Genomic DNA, 26,628 nt, shown 5'->3' on the forward strand with positions numbered 1-26,628 from the left:
AACTGCTGTAGACAGTTGACCAGAGATTTCACGCGTTCAAGCAACTGCTGTAGACATTTGACCAGAGATCTCACGCGTTCAAGCAACTGCTGTAGACAGTTGACCAGAGATTTCACGCGTTCAAGCAACTGCTGCAGTTGACCAGAGATCTCACGCGTTCAAGCAACTGCTGCAGTTGACCAGAGATCTCACGCGTTCAAGCAACTGCTGCAGTTGACCAGAGATCTCACGCGTTCAAGCAACTGCTGTAGACAGTTGACCAGAGATCTCACGCGTTCAAGCAACTGCTGTAGACAGTTGACCAGAGATCTCACGCGTTCAAGCAACTGCTGTAGACATATTACACACCATTGTCTCATATAAAGACATACATTATTCTTTAGACTACCACTGAGTCAAGATGAAAGTCCATTCTATAGTGCACCAGTCCCTTACTTTCCGTACTCCTCTCGAGTTCTTCTTGCTGATTTAAACTACCGACTGTTGGCTGCCTACAGTGAATGTCACACTGTAAAGAGACATCCCTGCAGCCCCGCAAACCGTGAACATGAGAATGGTAACATTAACCAACCAAGAATTGTATTATGAACAAGTGGATGTCCCTTAAAATGTGCCCTTGTGTAGCCGTAGTTGCTGCCCCCACTCCCCGCACAGTTGTACCTGCGGGGCATGAATGAGGTTCATCTCCAGCAGGCGGGTCTGCAGGTGCCCCTCTGCAGGGCGGTTATTCTTCAAAGCGTCCAGAAGGAAGGAGGTGCACTGCTGGATGAGGCTGTTTTCCATGAACACATCCACGATCTGCAACAGAACAAGACCAGAAAGTCATTAATCCTGATGCACTTGGTCTGCCGAGTCACCACTGACAGAAAACAAATCCTGCAGACTTGGCCCTGGCGCCCCTCTGAATTTCATTAACAAAAGGCACTCAATGCAAATAATGTACAAAATGTAAAATGTGGAATAAGGGGCCCAGAGTGTTTTTGCCATTTAATTGCCCGATGAAAAACCTCATTTAATTACATTAAAAAAAGTTCCTTTCCAAACTTCATTTAATTAAAAAACTTTCCCTTCCACATTGTAATTAACAAAATGTTATATGATATTATGCCTCTGTCTATTGTGAAAAGATGTTCTAGCATAAATCACCGGCATTGATCCCTGGACATTAGGAGCACTCTGATCCCAGAAATGTGAGCTGGTTCCATAGGGAAGCCCTGGCAACTCTCTCATCCCGACCAACCCGTGTTACCATTCCCTTCCCAGGAGGATCAGCCTTATGACAGCTTAAACAATATCCAACTGGAAGATTTCAATCTCTATTGCTGCCCAAGTGATTTAAGTTTTATAGTTTTGGGCACCATCTAGCATGGACTGGTGGACCAGCCATTCTCTATATAAATTTGGGTTAAAAACTCCATCATCACGATTGTGCAGCAGACTAAGGTGCAACAACATGCCACAAGCAGAGGGGTCAAATATGGTGCACCCAAGCGTTTGGTGAAACTTGCCTGCTCCATCTCCCAAAGTAACAGGAACATTGTTTTGAGAAACCACTACTGATGAGTGCCTAGATGAGGTTTTGTGACAAGCGTGGCAAATGTGTAAATACAAAAACAAAGAAACAAAAAAAAGTATTTCTGCCAACATACAAGTTGTAACCTTGTTGTAACAGGGCCACAACTCTACTGCACGATAGTCAACAATATTTCCGAAATTCTGGCTTTCAAACATACCTGATTAATGTTGGCCAATGGTTCCTCATCCTGTACCAGCATCTGAGAGAACTGCAGGCCCTGCTCTGGGCTAACACGCATCACACTCCGGAGAAGGAAAATCCAATCTGGGGTGTAGGCAACCTAGAGCAGCAAAAACAAGAAGAGCAGTGGTAAAGCTGTTTCAGAGAATTCACTCCCCCAGGCAGACAAGTCTCACTTCTATACTACTTCATCTGTTACAGAACATCCCAACCACCCACTATCCTCTAAAACTTTGCATGACATCTTTCTGCCACAAACTGAGCATTCTATACAAACATAACAGTCAGTAGATATTTTTTCACACTTAGGAAAAGAATCAAGTCCATGAAGGACCCAGGCTGCTAAGCCTCCACTGGTTAACTCCAGCGTGAGGCATACTAACTTTTTTGCTCACTGCAGTGACTCGTGTGAAATTAAGGAGAGCATCTGACCGAAAAGAATAGGAAGGCGAGTGAAATATGTGGACTCCAAGTGAATGCTCAGCAAGTGAAAATTCTTTAAAGAAGGGCAGAGAGATTAAGCAGAAACACACTGACTGGTGTCCAATGGTAACCATTTTATTACCAAAAATCACCAACTGGCACTGGATGAAAACCCTGAAGTAAGTCAGACTGTGGTTTTTACTTACACTGTCAAAATTTATACCCACCTTTTTAGCATAAAGCACAATCTTTTGAAACTGTCCGGTTTCCGCGAAGCACTGGATGACTTTGTTTGGCACGTTGGCGCGAAGGTACACACTCAGGGCCAGGGTGGGGTCCACGGCCTTCACCAGGTCTCCAAGCTCTTCTGAGCACTCCAGCTAGGTAGACAAAGGCATTAGAAGAGGCCTGACCGGGTTAGAAACCTACGGTTGGACGTTTAGTGACAATGACACATTTGTGAGCAAGTGCTGCTGGTAAACTGAGGCCATGTACACCGAGACGTGTCTTAAACAAAAGCAGTCTACCACCGAGCATTTCAGAAAATAAGATACCATCTCAAGAACTCACTACACAATGTGTACATGATTACATATCATTCCAAATCAAAGTGGGTCCACTTCTTTCTAGCTGTACAATGACATCTTTTAACGCACAGAGCCTTTGACCACAGGTGAATGACTATTCTAATTTATTTAGCTAAATGTCCTATCCTTCACTCAAACTATTGCTCTAAAAAGAAGACGCACTTCTATTACAATGGTTTCATTGCATTCTTCTTTTAAAGAGACATCTGCCAGCTTTCTCTAAGAAAGGTGTAAATCAATTGTCTGAAGTTTCAAATGTCTATAGAACCAGCTGGGTTCTTATTTAGGATGGTCTGCTATGCTACTCACAATGAATTAACTGATTGGGTCTCAATAACCCTATAGATGTCAATCACAAACATGCATGCACGTTTCAGAGACCTAAAATTCTCATAGCATATATAAAAACATGTTTCATACTTCAGCAGGCGAAGAGTTAATATTTACAGATTTTTCTAGTAATTCTTAGGGGATACCGAGTTAAACCAGAAACCAAACAGTATATAACAGGTACCCTATTTAGGATTCTGCACAAAAAAGTAGTTTGCTTAAAATAAACAGGCATTTACAAATAAAAACACCTTCTGTAATATTTTTACCAATACAGAAGGTCCCACCACAGATAGAATTTGCAGCACCCGTGTGTTTTCAGCACCAGTTTGTTAGCCAATTTAACAAGAGCTACTGTAGCAATCATACTTATTGGAGAATATAATGCACTTTAAAACATTTCGGAGCATATTTCCAAAAAACAATAACGTGTTTGAACAGTGCCTGCAGTACTGTTTATGGGACATTGTAGCATTCAGAAGGCAGTCAATCAAGCTTTCACACTGAAAAATAAGATCCTCTTGTGTCTACAGAGGATAAACCCAAGTATCACCCTCCAGCTTGCACCATTGTGGACCTCATAAATCCAATGGGACCTTAAGAGGAAGCTGTGTTTAGAGACGGCTGCTTTCTGCAGCACACCCTTCTGCTGTTCCAGATGTCACATACCTTGTCTTCCTTCAGCCATTTCTCCAAAAGCTGCTTGCGTCCCTGCTGCAGAACCGGCCGGCAGAGCTCCAAGGATTCAAACTTGTTCAGCTGTCCTTGGTCCAGAAGGATCCCGAAGTATTGCAGGAGGGGAGAGGCCTGACCAGGCTGGGCAGGAACTGTCTGGAACTTCCTGATGGTGTCAGCTGTGCGAAGGATTCCCTAGGTGGAGGAAGACGAGAGGATGGACTCAAAAGCATAACACCACAAAATGGTGGTCAAGGTTCCCTGAAGCGAGGTCACGATACCCAAAGCATCACTCATTTGAGACATTCAACCTTCTTCAATTAGGTTCACTATATCTCCTAAAGACAAAGGCAGCACCAGAGCTGCACGCTGAAGGACAATGTATACCAAGAAGACACAAACTATATTGTTAGAGACCAGGCAGCACAGAGACCCTCTGGAGAACCAGAATCATGACTCGGGATCAACTGGATTCTGTATTTTAAGAGGTGCAGTATCTTCCCCTTTCAGTTTATTTACAAGTGCCTGAAGGAGCTACCAGTCAGCTCATAAATATAAAGAGCTGAGCAGGCTATGGAGTTTGATAAGCCACTACTGGTAGCGTAAGTACCCTAGAAGCTATTTCGGGATTCCTCTTTACAAAAAAAATACAAATGATGCACTAAATTAAAATACGCATAACAAGCTAGCAGGGATTTTAGATTTCGAATACATTTTCCACAGCTTAAACATTTTACCACAGTCCTGGGGGGCTTCTCAAATGAATCCCTTTCCAGAAGAACACCCCAAATTTCCAGAAAACATGCCAATATTTCCAAAGTTTGTAAGTACCAGAATTCCGCTTCTGGTAGTTTATGCTAAGGGCTGTGCAGATGAAAGCAAACTGACTTTAGCAGATTGTGCCTGGCAGCAAACCCTCACATTGCAGCCGAACCAAGAGCTGCTCATTCCTGTCTAGTATTATTGCTACACAATTCTCCAGTTGCTGCAGGAATATCCATTGCTGACCATTTATTAAGTCAGTGATAGGTGTTGATGTTTCACAAGGTGGGAAAAAAAACACTGGTTTCACTATTGGTGATCTGCCCTGCACAGCTGGAAGGGACACAGGACTAATGAAAATTGGGGTCTAACACTTGCGCGCCTTGCACAGCAAATCTCGTGCGTTCACCCTAAAAGGTAAGTTTATTGTGAACGAAAGTTCCCACTTAAGTTCACAAAGTATCACACTCTCCAAATGACAGACAGGATTCAGTTTCTTAGACAACAAATGCCTCGCGCACACTGTTCCATTTAAATCAATCTTACACAGAACAATCCGAGGGTGTTTTTTGTTCCTGCATACGATGGAAGGCGGCCCGACACAGGCAGTGCCTGTTCGGGTTCACTGAGGCAGGGCCAGGGTCATCGGGGCTGCAAGGGACAGAGGTTTGCCCCTAGCTAGGAAAGAAGCTGCAGCTCAGGCTTAACTATTTTTGGGAGAGCTTGAATGTATTTTCCAAGCAGCAGGTCTCCAAAGTGCATGGAAAACATTTCTACATGTTTTAATGATAGTTCATACACATCGTTTGCAAACGACATGCAATACTAGAAATAAGAGACAATTATATTTATTGCAGCTCATTTTATAGACCTTAAAGGTTTCTCAAATAAATGCATGTTTACGCCTATCCATCATAAGCAGCGCCTGTAAATCAAGAGTTGCAACAGCAGTTGTATCAATGGAGCCATCTCCCTGCTGCATGAGATCTCAGGTATGAAAGAAAGTGGTACTTCTGCCCTCTATTATACCATGTGGTGTTGCCATAGGAATCCGGTTGCTTTATACACCTGTTGAAGTCTTCTAATGAGCTGTTTGTACTACCACAGTGTCCACGCTGCCAGTCGGTTCAGGTCTAGCTCCATAAGGGCATAGCAAGCACCCACTTTACGACAGCCAACTACGTACAGAATATAATCGGAAAGGTTTAATTTGTTTCTTCATGAGGGGACATACTACCCAATCCAGCTCTAGGCAACTCCAGGGCCACCATGTATTCCACCTGCATGCCTTTACGCCTACACAACGTGATTTAGCTCTGCAGTGTGCACAATCCAAGGGCACTAAACCCAACGAGACGCAGAAGAGGCCCTGAGGATTGCAGTGGCCAGCAAGAGTCATAGATCATTGTGTGCTGTGAGCTATGTAGAGGGTTATTGTGACCTCCAAAGAGTACGCAAGCGGCTGTGACCTGGAACAGAGGACTGGGTGCACAACATCCGGCCTTGTGTGTTATTGCTACAGTCCTGAGAGATTCCAGCGATCCTATACTAGATGGTAGCATAAATGACTCAAGGTTTCATTTCAGTCTGGTGCAGGTCTGCCAGTACTGGATTAGATGAGCGCTGAGGAATTTATTATTGAACATCTAAAGCTTCACAAAAATGACACAGATACATATGCCCATCGATAATCATCTATCAAAACACGGTTCAGAAGTGAAAAGGTAAAATATTTTGTTTGGTTTGTACTGATGCCTTTTTCTGCCACGTTTATGTTTCACGCCCTACCCTCCACTCTACACCACAGTCCATACAGAAAACCTCAGAGCATGTGCCGGCTTATAGGCCTCACTTTATCATTGTTTCTTAGGAGAAAAACGAGCAAAAACAGGCAAAAAACAGATCTTGCAGGCCACTTAATCAGCTCCCTCTGCTGGGGTCACATTGCATGGAGAAGAGATGGTCATCAGTCCACAATGTTGATTAGTTTCCCAATACCTTATGAGTTACCCATATAAAGCACTCCTTACCTTGGGTGCAGATGCTGCAATTTTTGCCGCCTCAGAATAATTTCCCTGTGCGAAGAGAGTGTTAAACTTCCTTGCAAAAAGCTCCTCGGCGCCAGCAAGGTTGGATCGCACGGCCATGCGCAGAGCGAGGTCTGGGTTCTGAAGCACACTGGTGGCATAGTTCACAATGTTCTCTTCCTCCACACAGACAGACAGCACCTGACGGGGAGACAGTGAGGCACATGAGATGGGAGAACTTTAACCTGAGCATGTGCACAGAGACCCTGTGGGCCAGGCATGGCCAACACAGACTGGCTGCGCTGGTTCTCAATGCATAGTTAACATAAGTTGGTTATCTCCAACCAGAAAGCAAGTGATGGAGAAAAAGAAGGACTTTGCTGAGAATGCCATACTTAAAATAGTTGTTTGTGCCCAGTAGTAGGAACGGTTAAAGACTAACTTGCCAGTGGGCGGGAACCTCAATAAAGGGAGAGTTACACGTAAGCCACCTAATGATCAACAGATGTGAGCAGGGATATGCAAACTACCACAGATAGTCTCTCTTTGACCTAAAGAAGCTTGACATACCTCACTTTGAGTCTGATGGCAATAAACTGATTGGCGGTCAAACCCCTCTCTACATGTAAACCTTGACAGTCCAAGCTCCGAATGTTACGCAGGGCAAGGACTCAGTCTCACCTCGCTAATCATATGGCATGGTCAACCTTGTGTCTGGAGGACAGGGATGGAAGAATTTCTAATCAATTAGGAACAGCTGAATATATAAATGATTTAGTCTGGTGAGGCTGTTATAATTACCCTACCAAAAAGGGAGCAAAAATGATCCTTAACTGATTAAATCCAAGCACAGTTTTTAACTAGCCAACTAAAGGCTGAACTACACATGACAAGATCATAGCGCACTCAGCTCTATCCCCAGGTGGACAGCAGTGCGCGAGACTGACGCCATTTAACAAAAAGTAAGCGTGGGTTCATTCATTTTCAATTAGATTTACCTGGGTGTGCATAGGTAGACCCTGAATGGCAACCAATCGTGCCCATGATTGGAATCAGAGATATGAAGCGGACTTGTGGCTACGAGCTAATTTCCTTGAGATCTTGTGCTGGCACACTGCACGGTGGCATAGGGATGACACAAAGTTCACTTACCTGCCCTTTCTTGTTCACACCGATGATTCCAGACGTTGGCTCATGTGGTGCAGTCACAAAGATGGTGTCGGCACTTATACGGTTCATGTAGATGCAAACCCCGGATTCCAAGTCATACATGTGAATATAGCCGTACTTTGTGATCAGGTAAATCACACCGTGCTTTGTCCCAATCTAGAATCGGGAGAGGAAAAACAAGCCGAATTAACTGGAGCTTAAATTTAAAAAAAAATCTCATGCACCCCGAAGAGACCATAAGACATTCTTTGAATCTCTGCTTTAAAACAAGTCACAAAAACAGCGTTGGTAATCCTACTCCATATCACACCTATCCAGAAGTCCTTCCCTAGTAAATATCTCAATCTCGGATTGATGAAATCTAGCTGCCATCAAACACCCCTGCACTAATGAAAGGCCTTTATGTGAAAAGTGAACTGATAAGTGACTACAACTCTAGCAACAGGCGGTGTTGTTGTGCTTATAAAAGCTTTCACAGCACTGTTTTACTGCAACTTAAAATGTGCAAACCTAGCTTGCAGATTAACAGTGTACATTGTAGAGGGATAATGCAACACTTGATTCATGCTCAAATGGTTCTGAAGAAATCAGTGACAACGAGGGAAAAGCAAGGAGAAGGCAAACAAAAACAAGGGGAAAAATAAGGACAAAGCAGTGAAAAAGAGGGAAAATCAAAGACAGGGCACACAAAAAACAGGGGCAAAGCAAAGAAAGCAATGAAAATGAGAGAAAAGCAAGGAGAGGACACACAAACAGGGGAAAAGCAAGGAAGCAGTGAGAACAAGGGAAATACAAGAAGGCGGTGCACAAAAACAAGGAAAAAGCAAAGAGAAAACAGTGAGAACGAAAGCAATGCAAGGAGAAGGCACAAAAAACACTGGGGAAACCGCAAGGAGAAAACAGCGAGAACAAAGGCAATGCAAGGAGAAGGCACAAAAAACTGGGGAAACAGCAAGGAGAAAATAGCGAGAACAAAGGCAATACAAGGAGAAGGCACACAAAACACTAGGGAAACAGCAAGGAGGAAACAGCGAGAACAAAGGCAATGCAAGGAGAAGGCACAAAAAAAACACTGGCGAAACGGCAAGGAGAAAACAGCGAGAACGAAGGCAATACAAGGAGAAGGCACACAAAACACTAGGGAAACAGCAAGGAGGAAACAGCGAGAACGAAGGCAATGCAAGGAGAAGGCACAAAAAACACTGGGGAAACGACAAGGAGAAAACAGCAAGAACGAAGGCAATGCAAGGAGAAGGCGCACAAAAAACTGGGGAAACAGCAAGGAGAAAACCGCAAGACCGAAGGCAATGCAAGGAGAAGGCGCACAAAAAACTGGGGAAAGAGCAAGTGGAAAACAGCGAGAATGAAGGCGATGCAAGGAGAAGGCACACAAAAAACTGGGGAAACAGCAAGGAAAAAACAGTGAGAACAAAGGTAACGCAAGGGGAAGGCACACAAGAAATGTACCAGGGAAATGTAACCCTGAATATGCAGAAACAATACAGTATCAGCACAACCTACACGACGGTCATCCTTATGAAGCACAATAATGAGTAAAAATAACAAAATATTGAATTAACTGTACCACTAAATGTGACGCGTTACACAGCATAGATTGCTTCTTCTTGCCACATGATCTAGCTAATCTTGCCACATAACTTGCCCCTCCTCTGCTTCATAAAATTCTGTGGCTCTGACAATGCACAAACAATGGAGTATCCCAGCACAGCCTACACAACAGTCAATCCGTACGAAGCTCAATACGGTCACTATGGGGCTGACGTTAACATTAACGACCTAAGATTTGGTATGGCCCACCAGTGAGTACCAACACACAACGGGAAGAGACAGGAGATTTTGTATGATTAACATGACCACAAGGTGATGCCTACATATGTATTTCAAATTGAAGGAGTTGTGTGATGGACTCGAAACACCAGAGCAGCGGAACCTAGAGGGAGTTTTAAAAAATAGCGAAATCCGGAAGAATTACATAACACTTTACAGTAATACATTGTAAGTGCTGCACCCCACAGTCACAAAAGATACCTGCATAAAAACTATATCCAAAGTAGGCTGTCAACAACCCAATTGACTAAATCAAGTCAATTATAAATATTCCCGCAAGAGCCCTCACCGAGAGTTGCAGCTTGTATCACACACAGATGTTCCAATACAAAGCCGCATCTAAGATTACTGAACTGCAAAGGAACTGCCCCACAAGCACAAAGAGCATGAGATGTTTAAAGACATCGCTAGGAAAATAACACAATGACGAGGAAGCTGCGCTTAATAAAGAGGTGAAAAGGGATCAATAGTTTGTAGCAGTGGTTACTGCGTTAATTACACTACGCCTCGACTACTACAACGCATCATATTTAAGCATTAAAGTCATCCCATAACAAATTAAAGGCCATTCAAAATGCAGCAGCCCGCCGGGTTTTGAATGTACCAAATAGTCCTTCAGACAGGGTAGGCCTGTGCACTTTGCACTGACTGCCAGTTAGGAAGCGTGTGACTCGAAGCGCTCTCTATGCTCCATCTGGCTCTGCACCTTCAGGGGCTAACAGCCCCGAGGACAGCATTTCACTGGTATCCCCCTAGGAGACAGCTTAGATCTACCTCTCTCATGAAGAGGGGCCTTCCCAGATTCTGGAAAGCGAGGTAGGGCGGTCGCTCCTTCTCTGTGGCAGCGGCCAAACTGTGGAGCACGTACCCCACCCACCTTAAAAGCTTAAACTCCTATGTGGCTCTCAGCAAACAACTGAAAACATGGCTCTCCTCCCTTCCGTAACTGTAGTGCACTGATCTTTCTCGCCATTATGCTTCCCTGGCGGTAGCGCTTTGACGCCGATGGGCATAATGCGCTTTATAAATACAATACAACACAATTATTTCACACAACATGGTTCTAGTCCTACAGCTTGCAAACACAAGAGATGCCAATTGATTCATAATACTGAATAAATGTTTGCTCTTGCTTGCACACTATAGGATAAAGCGGGTCACAGGGGAAACGATTACAGTTCTCATTTGGTCACTAGGTGCACTCGTTACTACCTTTTATCAACAGATCACCGACTAGAAGTGAAGTGAACTGTAGCGCTTTGGTGCCCCATCCAAAAAGGGGATATTTTGTGCTCATGTAAGCACTCATCTGATCACTAATAAACATTCTTCAGTGCTGTGCACAACCATGCTGGGAATGGAAGTGTGTAAGAAATAAAACATAATACTTTGGGGACCTGGCCTGCCTGCCCTTGTGCGATGCTCCGGAAAGCGCTGTATGTTATCCCAACAACCAGGCGCCCCAGTCCGGGAGTCCAGTTTTACAGCGGTGATGCATCGAAGCATGGCTCTTATGTTGAGGTCCAACCAACTGACATCCATCTGTCAGAGGATGCATAGAGCCCCCCAGTATCCAGGCTGCATGTGGACTGACGTGGTGTCAGCACAATCCAGGGGGTGAGGCACTTTACCTGAGCTCTGGGTCATACAGAGAGCTTTCTCATGTGTAAACCTGCATGGGTGACCGTCAGGGCCCAGTGGACACCGCATAGGTCTGTTACACCAGACGGCTGCAGGTGGCTAGGACGCAATCTCACACCCCAAGATTGGAGTCTGCATCTCCACGTCTCCTCTCTCCTTTCCTTAAAGCCAGCAGACGCTGCTGATGGGGTTGGAAGGTGGCGACAATCCACTGGCATCAGGTGCAACCTCTCCAGCCGTTCTAGATACTACCTGACCCATCCCAACCTGCTCTTGGCCAGGGCAGCGGTGCTGCGTGACCCACGCAGGCGGTGATCATGCTGTGGTCACTCCTCGCAGGATCAGAGGGACACTTTCAGATCTCCAATGTGATCTGCAGGGACAGCTGCTGGGCTCTGCAGCCAGTGCTGTGGTCAATGTTGCTTCTAGGCACCCGGCGAGGGGCTGCACACCACCACGGGAAAGAGGAGCCGGGAGTGGAACTGCTGTGCGTTCACACACGCTCTTCAGACTGGGCTTGTGTCTGGGAAGCCGCCTTGCGGAAGAACAGAGACTATTCTGGCTGCTGGAGAATCCATGCCAACCTCTGGCTCCGCCAACCAGCTTCTGCTGCACTCAATGGTTATCCCAGGGCCCGCTCCCCAACTAAACCACAACAACATCTGTGCTCACAAAACCATAAGAACCCTTATGTTTTACTTTGAAGTAATCCCAATAAAAACGATGAAATTAGGTGTTAGTTCTTGTCTGAAGTGCAGTGCAAGGCCCTAGAAAGTGCAAAACCACATTACATTTTTACATTTAATGACCAGTAACTTCCGGAAGCCCCATCAAAAAGGACTTCGAATAATATAAGCAAGGGTAAGGTTATTTGTAGACAGTCTCCCCAACCCAATAAACCATCCAAGGACCTCAAGTCAACACATTTTCATACAACTGCCAAGTAAATTTTAAGTACCAATAGGGAAGGAAAACAAATGCCCTGGAAAGCAAGGCCAAAGGGTTTGGAATACATTTAATTCACTGCTGAGAGCAGACGAGAAACACTAAAAGTAAAGACAGCCTTCAAATGATATGGATGTCAGCCCAAACACTAAGAATTAGAACGAAGATATTTTGATATATTCAGGACCAAAGGTCGGTGCAAAATGTCACCTCCTTCGTGGCACAACTTAGATCCCTGAGCTCAAGCCAGCAGTCCATAACCCTCAACATACAGACAGATTCAGGGGAGGCAGGACATTCATCCTGGAAGCAGTAAGTGCAACCTAGCAGTGTGGCACAGGACACGAATGGACAATGCAGAAAACTGAAAAGGACAGAAGGGCATCCAGACCGATGCCAAGCGCCTCCAACATACCGTGCCCATCAAAACCACACCCTTTCCAGTATTCATGACCCCGATGTGCACAGCTCTGAGCTGAGTCCCCAAAGGAACACAGGGAAGAAACCATAGCAGAACCACAATTTACTAGCACTTGTGGTCATTTTCAACCAGCAGCATAAGAACTGTATTCCTGACTCTGAATGGACAAAGGCGGTCTCACGCCTGGAGGTGGAAGTTAGTCTGGAACTCAGATGACACTGTAACCACTGGCCAACGCAATGACCAGTGAGAGATGTAAGACTGACAGCACACGCAGCTACAGTAGGTCAGTAGAATTATAGACTGGGCAAAAGGCCAGATAGGGAAATAGAAAATAGGTGTCAGCGTGAAAGACTCAACATAGAGGGAAACCTTGGCCTTCTCCTACATTTGTGAAGCCCTCATAGAAGTCACCAGCTGCCCCACATTGGTAGCCAAGCATGCAACTAGACGCCACCTCCACACTACACTATGCAACTCACCAAACACCTTCTGGCGGAGCCCATACGGGGGAATGAGCAGATCTTACACAGGATGGCTCCGTACCTTTCTTGCACAGAAAAGGGTAAGTGCTCTCACCACAATCTCAACCACCACAAACTACCAGCCTGGAATGATGGGCAGTAACCTCCTCTAGTATGGGCAGGTATCCATATAGGGTGTGTGTTGGTGGGGATAAAACGACTAAGTCGACATGGCACTCCCCTCAGGGTGTCATGCCAGCCTCACACTGCCTGTGGCATAGGTAAGTCACCCCTCTTGCAGGCCTTACAGCCCAAAGGCAGGGTGCACTATACCACAGGTGAGGGCATAGGTGCATGAGCACTATGCCCCTACAGTGTCTAAGCAAAACCTTAGACATTGTAAGTGCAGGGTAGCCATAAGAGTATATGGTCTGGGAGTCTGTCAAAAACGAACTCCACAGCTCCATAATGGCTACACTGAATACTGGGAAGTTTGGCACCAAACTTCTCAGAATAATAAACCCGCACTGATGCCAGTGTTGGATTTATTAAAAAATGCACACAGAGGGCATCTTAGAGATACCCCCTGTATTTTACCCAATTGTTCAGTGCAGGACTGACTGGTCTGTGCCAGCCTGCTGCTGAGAGACGAGTTTCTGACCCCATGCGGTGAGAGCCTTTGTGCTCTCTGAGGACAGAAACAAAGCCTGCTCTGGGTGGAGGTGCTTCACACCTCCCCCTGCAGGAACTGTAACACCTAGCAGTGAGCTTCAAAGGCTCAAGCTTCGTGTTACAATGCCCCAGGGCACTCCAGCTAGTGGAGATGCCCGACCCCTGGACCCAGCCCCCACTTTTGGCAGCAAGTCCAGGAGAGATAATGAGAAAAACAAGGAGGAGTCACTGGCCAGTCTGGACAGCCCCTAAGGTGTCCTGAGCTAAGGTGACTCTGACTTTTAGAAATCCTCCATCTTGCAGATTGAGGATTCCCCCAATAGGATTAGGGATGTGCCCCCCTCCCCTCAGGGAGGAGGCACAAAGAGGGTGTACCCACCCTCAGGGCTAGTAGCCATTGGCTACTAACCCCCCAGACCTAAACACGCCCTTAAATTCAGTATTTAAGGGCTCCCCAGAACCAAGGAACTCAGATTCCTGCAACTTAAGAAGAAGAGGACTGCTGAGCTGAAAAACCCTGCAGAGAAGACGGAGACACCAACTGCTTTGGCCCCAGCCCTACCGGCCTGTCTCCCCCCTTCGGAAGAAAACTGCTCCAGTGACGCTTTCCCCAGGACCAGCGACCTCTGAAATTCTCAGAGGACTGCCCTGCTCTAAAAAGACCAAGAAACTCCAGAGAACAGCGGCCCTGTTCAACAAAGACTGCAACTTTGTATCCAGAGGAGCAGCTTTAAAGACCCCTGCAATCCCCGCCAGAAGCGTGAGACTTGCAACACTGCACCCGACGACCCCGACTCGACTGGTGAAGAAACAACGCTACAGGGAGGACCCCCAGGCGACTCCAAGACTGTGAGTAACCAAAGTTGTCCCCCCTGAACCCCCACAGGGACGCCTGCAGAGGGAATCCTGAGGCTCCCCCTGACCGCGACTGTCTGAATCCAAAATCCCGACGCCTGGAAAAGACCCTGCACCCGCAGCCCACAGCACCTGAAGGATCGGAACTCCAGTGCAGGAGTGACCCCCAGGAGGCCCTCTCCCTTGCCCAGGAGGTGGCTACCCCGAGCAGCCCCCCCCCCCCCCTTGCCTGCATCGCTGAAGAGACCCCTTGGTCTCTCATTGAAACCTATTAAAAACCCGACGCGTGTTTGCACACTGCACCCGGCCGCCCCCGTGCTGCTGAGGGTGTACTTTTTGTGCTGACTTGTGTCTCCCCCCGGTGCCCTACAAAACCCCCCTGGTCTGCCCTCCGAAGACGCGGGTACTTACCTGCTGGCAGATTGGAACCGGGGCACCCCCTTCTCCATTGAAGCCTATGTGTTTTGGGCACCACTTTGAACTCTGCTCCTGACCGGCCCTGAGCTGCTGGTGTGGTAACTTTGGGGTTGCTCTGAACCCCCAACGGTGGGCTACCTTGGACCCCAATTTGAACCCCGTAGGTGGTTTACTTACCTGCAAGAACTAACAATAACTTACCTCCCCCAGGAACTGTGAAAATTGCTCTGTGTCCACTTTTGAAATAGCTATATGTGTTTTATGTAAAAAGTATATATGCTATTGTGATTATTCAAAGTTCCTAAAGTACTTACCTGCAATACCTTTCAAATGAGATATTACATGTAGAATTTGAACCTATGGTTCTTAAAATAAACTAAGAAAATATATTTTTCTATACAAAAACCTATTGGCCTGGAATTGTCTCTGAGTGTGTGTTCCTCATTTATTGCCTGTGTGTATGTACAACAAATGCTTAACACTACTCCTTTGATAAGCCTACTGCTCGACCACACTACCACAAAATAGAGCATTAGTATGATCTCTTTTTGCCACTATCTTACCTCTAAGGGGAACCCTTGGACTCTGTGCATACTATTCCTTACTTGGAAATAGTGCATACAGAGCCAACCTCCTACAGGGTCTTTTTACCTGGAGCCCATGGGAGGAACGGCCTGCTGGCTTCCTTCTAGTAAGGTCCGACCATCCAGTCACACATGGGGTCTTCTGCCCTCTATACCTGTGCTGCACTAGAAGGGCAGCGAGCTCAGCATCGGTCTGTATTCGGGAGAAGGGTCTTTTTACCTGGAGCCCATGGGAGGAATGGCCTGCTGGCTTCCTTCTAGTAAGGTCCGACGATCCAGTCACACATGGGGTCTTCTGCCCTCTGTACCTGTGCTGCACTAGAAGGGCAGCGGGCTCAGCATCAGTCTATAATCGGTGGAAGAGTCTTTCACATGGACCCCATGGGAGGAATGGCCTGCTGGCTTCCTTCTAGTAAGGTCTGGCCATCCAGTCACACATGGGGTCTTCTGGCCTCTATCGTGGTTGGGACATGCAAATCGAGGGTGAGTTTGTTCACTGGGTGAGGATGGATTGCTTATCCATCATGTTTATTGCAAACCAAGCGTGTATCTGTTTAGCTGGACATTTAAGCTTCCCCATCCCTCTCTCTATTTCTATTCCTTGTAGAAGGTGGGTGGGCTGAAGTGACCCCTGCCCTTGTCTGTATGTTACTCAGACTTTACCTCCGACCCACATATTCCTCTCTGCTGTGTGCTATTCGTCTCCTGCAGCTAGGCCCCTTCACTAGAAGATACTGGAAACAGGTACCAAGAGTCTGGTGGGTGATGGCTGCAAGCTCTGGTCATAGTGATGACAAAGTGAACATGCAGGAAATATGCCCCAGGATTGCAGGGACGCTGAGGGATTTAAATACAGGACAAGCCTGTCCACTAGAGAACAATAAAATACTGGCCTTGTCGGCAAGTGGCCGGTTCAATTATTCACTTGCCCTCTGGGAAGGGCCACACATGAGGGGGGTTAATGAAGCAGAGACCCAGGACTGGAGTCACTATGGACTGCCAGGAATAGCCTCCAGGATTGAGGGGGCATTTCTGTGATTGACTTGCGTGTCAGAAAAATATTCCAGACTGCCAGAAGGAGCTGGGCCTTGGCTCACTAAAGGCAAAGTACCTAAACTATCAATTCAAACACAACAATAGTTTTTTGTACAGCGCTAGCCCTGAACTCATCTATTTCTAGGCGCTATTATCTGCAATAATGAAGTAAGGGGAGGGCACAGGTTCTAGTCAGACGAACCCTTTGCTCCATGCAGCCAGTGCAGCCGTCTTCTCACGCAGCCAGCCAGTGCAGCCGTCTTCTCACGCAGCCAGCCAGTGCAGCCGTCTTCTCACGCAGCCAGCCAGTGCAGCCGTCTTCTCACGCAGCCAGCCAGTGCAGCCGTCTTCTCACGCAGCCAGCCAGTGCAGCCGTCTTCTCACGCAGCCAGCCAGTGCAGCCGTCTTCTCACGCAGCCAGCCAGTGCAGCCGTCTTCTCAAGCAGCCAGCCAGCCAGTGCAGCCGTCTTCTCAAGCAGCCAGCCAGCCAGTGCAGCCGTCTTCTCAAGCAGCCAGCCAGCCAGTGCAGCCGTCTTCTCACGCAGCCAGCCAGCCAGCCAGTGCAGCCGTCTTCTCACGCAGCCAGCCAGCCAGTGCAGCCGTCTTCTCACGCAGCCAGCCAGTGCAGCCGTCTTCTCACGCAGCCAGCCAGCCAGTGCAGCCGTCTTCTCACGCAGCCAGCCAGCCAGTGCAGCCGTCTTCTCACGCAGCCAGCCAGCCAGTGCAGCCGTCTTCTCACGCAGCCAGCCAGCCAGTGCAGCCGTCTTCTCACGCAGCCAGCCAGCCGTCTTCTCACGCAGCCAGCCAGCCAGTGCAGCCGTCTTCTCACGCAGCCAGCCAGCCAGTGCAGCCGTCTTCTCACGCAGCCAGCCAGCCAGTGCAGCCGTCTTCTCACGCAGCCAGCCAGCCAGTGCAGCCGTCTTCTCACGCAGCCAGCCAGCCAGCCAGTGCAGCCGTCTTCTCACGCAGCCAGCCAGCCAGTGCAGCCGTCTTCTCACGCAGCCAGCCAGCCAGCGCAGCCGTTTTCTCACGCAGCCAGCCAGTGCAGCCGTCTTCTCACGCAGCCAGCCAGTGCATCCGTCTTCTCACGCAGCCAGCCAGTGCATCCGTCTTCTCACGCAGCCAGCCAGTGCATCCGTCTTCTCACGCAGCCAGCCAGTGCATCCGTCTTCTCACGCAGCCAGCCAGTGCATCAATGTTCTCACGCAGCCAGCCAGTGCATCAATGTTCTCACGCAGCCAGCCAGTGCATCAATGTTCTCACGCAGCCAGCCAGTGCATCAATGTTCTCACGCAGCCAGCCAGTGCATCAATGTTCTCACGCAGCCAGCCAGTGCATCAATGTTCTCACGCAGCCAGCCAGTGCATCAATGTTCTCACGCAGCCAGCCAGTGCATCAATGTTCTCACGCAGCCAGTGCATCAATGTTCTCACGCAGCCAGTGCATCAATGTTCTCATGCAACCAGTGGATATGGAGCAGTGACCGAGGACTGGGAAGCAAGAGGGGGGCAGAGGACTGGGAAGCAAGGTGGGAGTGCAGATAGGAGCAGTGACAGAGGATACTGGGCAGGAGGGTGTTCAGAGGGCTGGGCAGGGGCGGTATCAGAGGATGCTGAGCATGAGCAGGTTCAGAGGGCTGGGCAGGAGCGGTGTCAAAGGATCCTGAGCATGAGGAGGTTCGGAGGGCTGGGCAGGAGGAGGTCAGGCAGGAGCGGTGTCAGAGGATCCTAAGCAGGAGGGGGTTCAGAGGGCTGGGCAGGAGCGGAGTCAGAGGATGCTGACATGAGGAGGTTCAGAGGGCTGGGCAGGAGGAGTTCAGTCAGGAGCGGTGTCAGAGGATGCTGACATGAGGAGGTTCAGAGGGCTGGGCAGGGGGAGGTCAGGCAGGAGGAGTGTCAGAAGATGCTGAGTAGGAGGGGCTTCAGAGGGCTGGGCAGGAGGAGGTCAGGCAGGAGCGGAGTCAGAGGATGCTGAACAGGAGGAGGTTCAGAGGGCTGGGCAGGAGGAGTTCAGGCAGGAGCGGTGTCAGAGGATGCTGAGCATGAGGAGGTTCAGAGGGCTGGGCAGGGGGAGGTCAGGCAGGAGGAGTGTCAGAAGATGCTGAGTAGGAGGGGCTTCAGAGGGCTGGGCAGGAGGAGGTCAGGCAGGAGCGGTGTCAGAGGATGCTGAGCAGGAGGGAGTTCAGAGGGCTGGGCAGGAGGGGTGTCAGAGGATGCTGAGCAGGAGGAGGCTCAGAGGGCTGAGCAGGAGGAGGTCAGGCAGAAGCGGTGTTAGAGGATTCTGAGCAGGAGGGGGTTCAGAGGGCTGGCCAGGAGCGGTGTCAGAGGATGCTGAGCAGGAGGAGGCCAGGAAGGAGCAGTGTCAGAGGATGCTGAACAGGAGGAGGTTCGGAGGGCTGGGCAGGAGGAGGTCAGGCAGGGGAGCAGTGTCAGAGGATGCGGAGCATGAGGGGGTTCAGAGGGCTGGGCAGAAGCGGTGTCAGAGGATGCTGAGCATGAGGGGGTTCAGAGGGCTGGGCAGAAGCGGTGTCAGAGGATGCTGAGCGGGAGGAGGCTCAGAGGACTGGGCAGGAGGAGGTCGGGCATGAGGAGGTCAGGCAGGAGGGGTGTCAGAGGACGGGTTAAAGGTGGGAGAGTCAATGAATTAACAGAGCGAGCTGAGCCATGGGTCTGGCTTGACTCTTGGAGCCCAATCACGAGACGAGCACTGAAATGTTTGCCACATCATATACTACGAGGCAAGACGTTTGTCACGTGGACAATGTGTGTGGCCCACATTGTGTGGCCAGATTTGTGACGATAGGGCAACATTACATAAGGGATAAAGTAACTATGCCATACATTATAAGGATACTGCAAGTCAACAAGAAGTTCCATGACCATATAGAGGAACGAGGCCTAAGGCCGAGTTCCTTTATCAGGTTATGGAATGCCAAGGTGTAGGAAGTTGGCTCTGTATGCACTATTTCAAAGAAAGGAATAGTGTGCACAGAGTCCAAGGGTTCCCCTTAGAGGTAAGATAGTGGCAAAAAGAGATAATACTAATGCTCTATTTTGTGGTAGTGTGGTCGAGCAGTAGGCTTATCAAAGGAGTAGTGTTAAGCATTTGTTGTACATACACAAGCAATAAATGAGGAACACACACTCAAAGATAATTCCAGGCCAATAGGTTTTTTTTTTTATAGAAAAATATATTTTCTTAGTTTATTTTAAGAACCACAGGTTCAAGATTTACAAACAATACTTTAAATGAAAGGTATTTCACTTAGGAACTTTAGGAACTTTGAATTAGCAAAATAGCATATACAGTTTCCACACAACAGTTCCTGGGGGAGGTAAGTGTTTGTTAGTTTTGCATGTAAGTAAACCACCTACAGGGTTCAAAGTTGGGTCCAAGGTAGCCCACCGTTGGGGGTTCAGGGCAACCCCAAAGTTACCACACCAGCAGCTCAGGGCCGGTCAGGTGCAGAGGTCAAAGTGGTGCCCAAAACACATAGGCTTCAATGGAGAAGGGGGTGCCCCGGTTCCAGTCTGCCAGCAGGTAAGTACCCGTGTCTTCGGAGGGCAGACCAGGGGGGTTTTGTAGGGCACCGGGGGGGGGGGGGGAGGGACAAGTCAGCACAAAAAGTACACCCTCAGCGGCACGGGGCGGCCGGGTGCAGTGTGCAAACAAACGTCAGGTTCGCAATAGGATTCAATGGGAGACCAAGGGGTCTCTTCAGCGATGCATGCAGGCAATGGGGGGGGGCGCTCCTGGGGAAGGGAGAGGGCCACCTGGGGGTCGCTCCTGCACTGAAGGTCGGATCCTTCAGGTCCCGGGGGCTGCGGGTGCAGTGTCCTTACCAGGCGTCGGGTCTTTGAAGCAGGCAGTCGCGGTCAGGGTGAGCCTCGGGATTCCCTCTGCAGGCGTCGCTGTGGGGGTTCAGGGGGGTCAACTCTGGCTACTCACGGGCTCGCAGTCGCCAGGGAGTCCTCCCTGTAGTGTTTGTTCTCCACAAGTCGAGCCGGGGGCGTCTGGTGCAGAGTGCCAAGTCTCACGCTTCCGGCGGGAAACGTGTGTTTCAAAGTTGCTTCTTTGTTGCAAAGTTGCAGTCTTTGTGGAGCAGAGCCACTGCCCTCGGGAGTTCTTGGTCCTTCTAGATGCAGGGTAGTCCTCTGAGGCTTCAGAGGTTGCTGGGCCTTGTGGAACGCGTCGCTGGAGCAGTGTCTTTAGAAGTGGGGAGACAGGCAGGTAGAGCTGGGGCCAAAGCAGTTGGTGTCTCCGTCTTCTCTGCAGGTTTTCAGCTCAGCAGTCCTTCTTCGTCTTAGGTTGCACGAATCTGAGTTCCTAGGTTCTGGGGAGCCCTTAAATACTAAATTTAAGGGCGTGTTTAGGTCTGGGGGGTTAGTAGCCAATGGCTACTAGCCCTGAGGGTGGGTACACCCTCTTTGTGCCTCCTCCCCGAGGGGAGGGGGGCACATCCCTAATCCTATTGGGGGAATCCTCCATCTGCAAGATGGAGGATTTCTAAAAGTCAGAGTCACCTCAGCTCAGGACACCTTAGGGGCTGTCCTGACTGGCCAGTGACTCCTCCTTGTTTTTCTCATTATCTCTCCTGGACTTGCCGCCAAAAGTGGGGGCTGTGTTCAGGGGGCGGGCATCTCCACTAGCTGGAGTGCCCTGGGGCATTGTAACACGAAGCCTGAGCCTTTGAGGCTCAATGCTAGGTGTTACAGTTCCTGCAGGGGGGAGGTGTGAAGCATCTCCACCCAGAGCAGGCTTTTGTTTCTGTCCCCAGAGAGCACAAAGGCCCTCACCACATGGGGTCAGAAACTCGTCTCTCAGCAGCAGGCTGGCACATACCAGTCAGTCCTGCACTGAACAATTGGGTAAAATACAGGGGGCATCTCTAAGATGCCCTCTGTGTGCTTTTTTTAATAAATCCAACAAAGGCATCAGTGTGGGTTTATTATTCTGAGAAGTTTGATACTAAACTTCCCAGTATTCAGTGTAGCCATTATGGAGCTGTGGAGTTCGTTTTTGACAGACTCCCAGGCCATATACTCTTATGGCTACCCTGCACTTACAATGTCTAAGGTTTTGATTAGACACTATGGAGGCATAGTGCTCACGCACATGTGCCCTCACCTGTGGTATAGTGCACCCTGCCTTAGGGCTGTAAGGCCTGCTAGAGGGGTGACTTACCTATGCCAAAGGCAGTGTGAGGTTGGCATGGCACCCTAAGGGGAGTGCCATGTCGACTTAGTCATTTTCTCCCCACCAGTACACACAAGCTGGCAAGCAGTGTGTCTGTGCTGAGTGAGGGGTCCCTATGCTGCAGCCCTTAGAGACCTTCCCTGGCATCAGGGCCCTTGGTACCAGGGGTACCAGTTACAAGGGACTTACCTGGATGCCAGGGTTGTGCCAATTGTGGAGACAATGGTACATTTTAGGTGAAAGAACACTGGTGCTGGGGCCTGGTTAGCAGGGTCCCAGCACACTTCTCAGTCAATTCAGCATCAGTATCAGGCAAAAAGTGGGGGGTAACTGCAACAGGGAGCCATTTCTTTACACAAGGTGACTTGCAATATCCTCATAATGCAAGCCAGGGGGTACTTTATCCCATATAATACATGGCCACACCATCACCTTTCCCACAAACCACCTAAAGCCTTTGTGCACAGGTGTTTCATATGAAAGAGCGAGCATGTTTGGAAACATGAAAAATAAAAAAAATGATACTCTAGTCATAAACACATCAACAACCCGATAGATAGTTGTTGCAAACCGATACGAGAAACAGTTTTTTTTTTTTTTTTTTTAAAGCTGCAGTAGTTTGGTATTTGTGGAAAGATTCCGGCTTTTCTCCATCTAAGGACTGCACAAAATAAACATTCTCTTTGCTTGTCACTGTCAGCTAATAAAAGAGAGCAAAGGCAACGCTCCTCTTTCAGTTGCTTTAAGCAGCAGCTTCAATTATGCTCCATGGCCTGACCTGCCTTTCACCTCGGCTGATGGCTCTGGCAGCAGGCAAAGTGATGTCTGTAGTCAACTGTAATAACCTTATAATAGTTGAGTTCTGACGTCTTTTCTTTATATTCGGCAACTGAGTGTCTCTCTAGTGGCCAATTATAAAGAAATTAGAGACGTGCATTTAAACATGGATTACAGAATCCCATGTATTATAGTCTAATAAGTCAAGCTTAATATGTTTTTGTACAGCTGGTATTCGGCACTCGGGTATCTGAAGATGCTTTCATCTGGAATAGTGAAGAAAAAAGAGGATGGCTAAAATAAATGAGTTGCCTAAGATCACAAAATAGGATTTAGCAGGGAAGCTGCTATTAATGTAGGTTTTCTGGATTCATTTTGTACAAATCAGCCAATAAACAGGCATCTATTTGTCTCTCCTTTTTACCTCAAATATTAATGTCTTATTTTTACGTCTTGGTGTGTGTGAAGGTAGAAGTGCAAGGGTGGCAGGCAGAAGCCTCATGAAACCTCGGCTCTTCATGGGCTCGAGGTTCCAACAGGACCTCGTGGTGAACCACAGCCAGGCTTCAGGCCTGAGCCTGCTCAAGCTTTCAGTGGCTCGCCCACCACTAGGACTGAGCACCATAAAATACCCCATCTTTGAAGTCAGAAAAGGCGCAAACAAAGGTTCCAAAGTACTGCCTGGTTTCCAGCTGGAAAAGTTCCACAACTTAAGCAGCTGTGGTGTTCATTACCAGAGAGAAAGGAGCCATGAAGCGACCACCCACTTCAAGCGCTGTGATGTCAGGCTATGGTGATACACAGACACTAGACACAAAGACTAGCTTGCTCCTTTTTTTACAACCAGAGCCAGGGCTCTGATATCTGCTATGAAGACAAATAATGCACCAGGCATGAAGCGTTCAGTTGATCACTGTTATACAGCCAGGACCAGTGCAATGGTGTCTGGCTAGGGTGATATAAAAGGGACCAGGTATGAAGAGGCCAGTAGATCAGTGTTATATAGACAGGGCCAGAGCAGTGATGTCTGACTAGGAAATATAAACAGTACCAGGCTGAAAGAGGCCAGTAGATCAATGTTATGCAGCCAGGGCCATGATGTCTGACTTCGATAGAGTGATATAAATGGTACCAGGCATTAAGAGGCCACGAGATCACAGTTGCACAGCCAGGGCCAGAGCAGTGATGTCTGACTACGTGATGTAAAGAGCATCAGGCTGAAAGAGGCCAGTAGATCACCGTTATACAGCCAGGGCCAGTGCCGTGATGTCTGACTAGCCTAGGATAATATAAACTGTACCAGGCATTAAGTGGCCAGTAGATCACTGCTATACAGCCAGGGTCTGGGAGTTGACGACTGACTTCACTAGGATGATATGTGGTACCAGGCATGAACAGGCCACTAGATCCCTGTTACACAACCTGGGCCTGACCAGTGATGTCTGCCTAGGCTAGGGCGAAATAAACAGTGTCAGGCATGAAGATGACATTAGATCACTGTTATACAACCAGGGCTAGTGCAGTGATGGCTTGAAGAGGCAAGCAGATCACAGTTATACAGCAAGTGCAGTAATGTCTGCCTAGGCTAGTGTGATATAAATGTTACCAGGAAAGAAGCGGCCACTGTAGGAAAGTGCCCCTTTTCAATATGGTCACCCCCACTTTTTGCCTGGTAACTGATGCAATTTTGACTTGAAAGTGCACTGGGTTCCTGCTAACAAGGTCCCCAGCGATAGAACTTTTTCCCTAAAACTGTGCAATTGTTCCCCAATTGGCAATAACTTTGGTCCCCATATAGGATCCTAGTAAATGGTACGCCTCGTACCCAGGGCCTGGGTATTAAAGAGGGTCCCCAAGGGCTGCAGCATGTATTGTGCCACCCTCTGAGACCCCTTACCTAGCACATGCAGTCTGCAATTGCAGGCTGCGTGTCTTGGTGCAGCTAAAAGTGAAAACACTATGTGGCACTCAGCCTCTGTGCCATGTCCCCTAACACTGCATGCAATATATTTAACTCACTCCTACAGCAGGCCTTATAGCCCTACGGCATGGAGCATTACATTACATGTGAGGGAATATCTGCGCAAGCAGATATTCCCCTGTTATGTCTTTGTCGATTATTAGACATACTGAGTGAACAGGGAAGCCTTTTTAAGTGCATGTGCTGGACACTGGTCAATCCATGTTCCCCACCTGCATGATAGCTTCACTAAAAATAGGGATGTTTGAAATAAAACATGCCATATTAATAAATCCTTACTGATGTCAGTGGTAGATTTATTAATACATGCACCCAGAGGGCATCTTAGAGGTGCCCTGTGAAAACGTACCATCTAACCGTGTGCCAACAGTCTAGTTTTAGCCCGCCTGCCACCACCAGACAGGTTTCCAATCCCCAAGGGTGAGGGATTTTGCTCTTGGACAGCCAGAAACAAAGCCTGATTAGGGAAAGATGTTTACACACCCCACCCAACAGGATGATTTGCAAATCTGCATTCCAAGGTAGGGGGCTTCAAAGAAACCCACCACCCTTGGTATGCAGATCTGGCTTCACTCAAAGGAGAGATGCCGACCCCCCCGCCCCACGGCCCATTTTGCACCTGGACAGGGAGGAAATTTAGTATTCAGAGAGGTGTGTCCACAAAGGAGTGCTGCCTGATGTGGTCACAACATTTAGAAATGTGCCATCCTGGTGCTGGCATATTTAGGAACTCTGGGACACGGTTATGTCCACATCCCACAGGAAGTAGTCATATAGGGGGTGTAGTGACCCCAGAGGAAAGTAGTCCATCAGCTACTACACTCCATGAAACACTCTTAAATTCAGTATTTAGGAGAGCCCGTGGCACCAGGAAATCAGACTCAAGCTGACCTATGAAGAAGGAGGATACTCGAGCTGCAAAAGAACAGAATGAGAAGAAGCACCTGACTTGGACCCAGCCCTGCCACCCTGTCTGCTGGTCCCACCAATTTGCACCAAAGTCGAATCATCCTGCAAGCAGCTGTGCCTCCAAAAGCCTGGGAGGACTGTCTGACTTTAACAAAGACCCAGGAGCTCCCGTAGAGCAGTGGAGCAGGTTCCCTGCATCTTGCAGGCACCCCAAGAGACCTTAGACGATTCCCAACTGCAAAATCCCAACACTAGAAAGCACCATTGCACCCATGCAGCCTAGCCAGAGTTGAAGTGGGCCGATGGTGCCAACATGACCCCCCTCCCCCCCTCCCCAAAAGCCCTCCAGAGACAAAGCCCAACTTGGACTTGCCCACTGTGGACTCCACCTGCAACCTCTGCCTGCAGGCCTCCTCAACCGTGAGTGCTCCAGTGGAGAAACCCAGACACCTCAAGACAGCTCTGCACCCATCGCTCTGGCCCGTGGAGAAGAGGACCTAAGTTGTCCCCTGGTCCCTGAGCATCTCAAGACTTGAATCCACCTGCTGGTTCTCCTCAACTAGACTCCCTGTCCAAACCTGCATCCTCTCTTCAACCAGACCGATACCCATTGACTAACACTGGGCACCAGACGCTGTACTGCAACTCTGCACCCGGCCACTCCAGTGCGCCCCTGTGTGACCTGTTGGTGTGGCCTTGGACCTTGCCCCATACTCACCTTAAGTCCAGAACATTGGTCCCGTAAATCGCTGTACTATACCTGAATGCAGTACTTGTTTTTCCTCCATAGAATAACATTGCCACTTCTGAAAAATGCACTGTCAACTTTTAAAACCGGAAAGTATTTTTCTTGCAAAACATACTTAACTGATCATATGGATTCTGGTGCCTAAATATATATAACAATACTTGTTATTGTTGTAAATTGGTGTGATCTCCTTATTGAGTAGTGTATCTCATTTATTGACTGTGTGTATTTGCAGATGTCTAACACTCCTCTCTGATAAGCCTAAGGTTGCTCAACCACGCTACTCCCTAAAAGAGCACTTCGTGATTGCTAGAGAAAGTACCTGTCCAGTAGTAATGGAGCCCCCTGGAGTCTTTGCAGGATACATCTCATTTTGAAATAGCACAGAAAGAGCCAGCTTCCTAC

The 26,628-nt window shown here is 48.4% G+C and overlaps 1 protein-coding gene across 4 annotated transcripts in view; it reads right to left on the reverse strand.

Moving 5' to 3' along the window:
- LOC138266439 (clathrin heavy chain 1-like) overlaps positions 1-26,628 on the reverse strand; it is a 378,407-nt gene that overhangs the window by 235,303 nt on the left and 116,476 nt on the right. For all 4 annotated transcript variants that reach the window (XM_069215209.1, XM_069215208.1, XM_069215207.1 and 1 more), the window contains exons 6-11: positions 7,713-7,886; positions 6,564-6,761; positions 3,766-3,966; positions 2,407-2,559; positions 1,734-1,856; positions 661-798 (exon numbers count right to left, since the gene is read on the reverse strand). In XM_069215209.1, the coding sequence (XP_069071310.1) occupies positions 661-798; positions 1,734-1,856; positions 2,407-2,559; positions 3,766-3,966; positions 6,564-6,761; positions 7,713-7,886 (987 nt within the window). The remainder of the gene's footprint in view (positions 1-660; positions 799-1,733; positions 1,857-2,406; positions 2,560-3,765; positions 3,967-6,563; positions 6,762-7,712; positions 7,887-26,628) is intronic.

This window comes from Pleurodeles waltl, chromosome 11 (assembly GCF_031143425.1).
Source record: "Pleurodeles waltl isolate 20211129_DDA chromosome 11, aPleWal1.hap1.20221129, whole genome shotgun sequence".
Classification (NCBI taxonomy): domain Eukaryota; kingdom Metazoa; phylum Chordata; class Amphibia; order Caudata; family Salamandridae; genus Pleurodeles; species Pleurodeles waltl.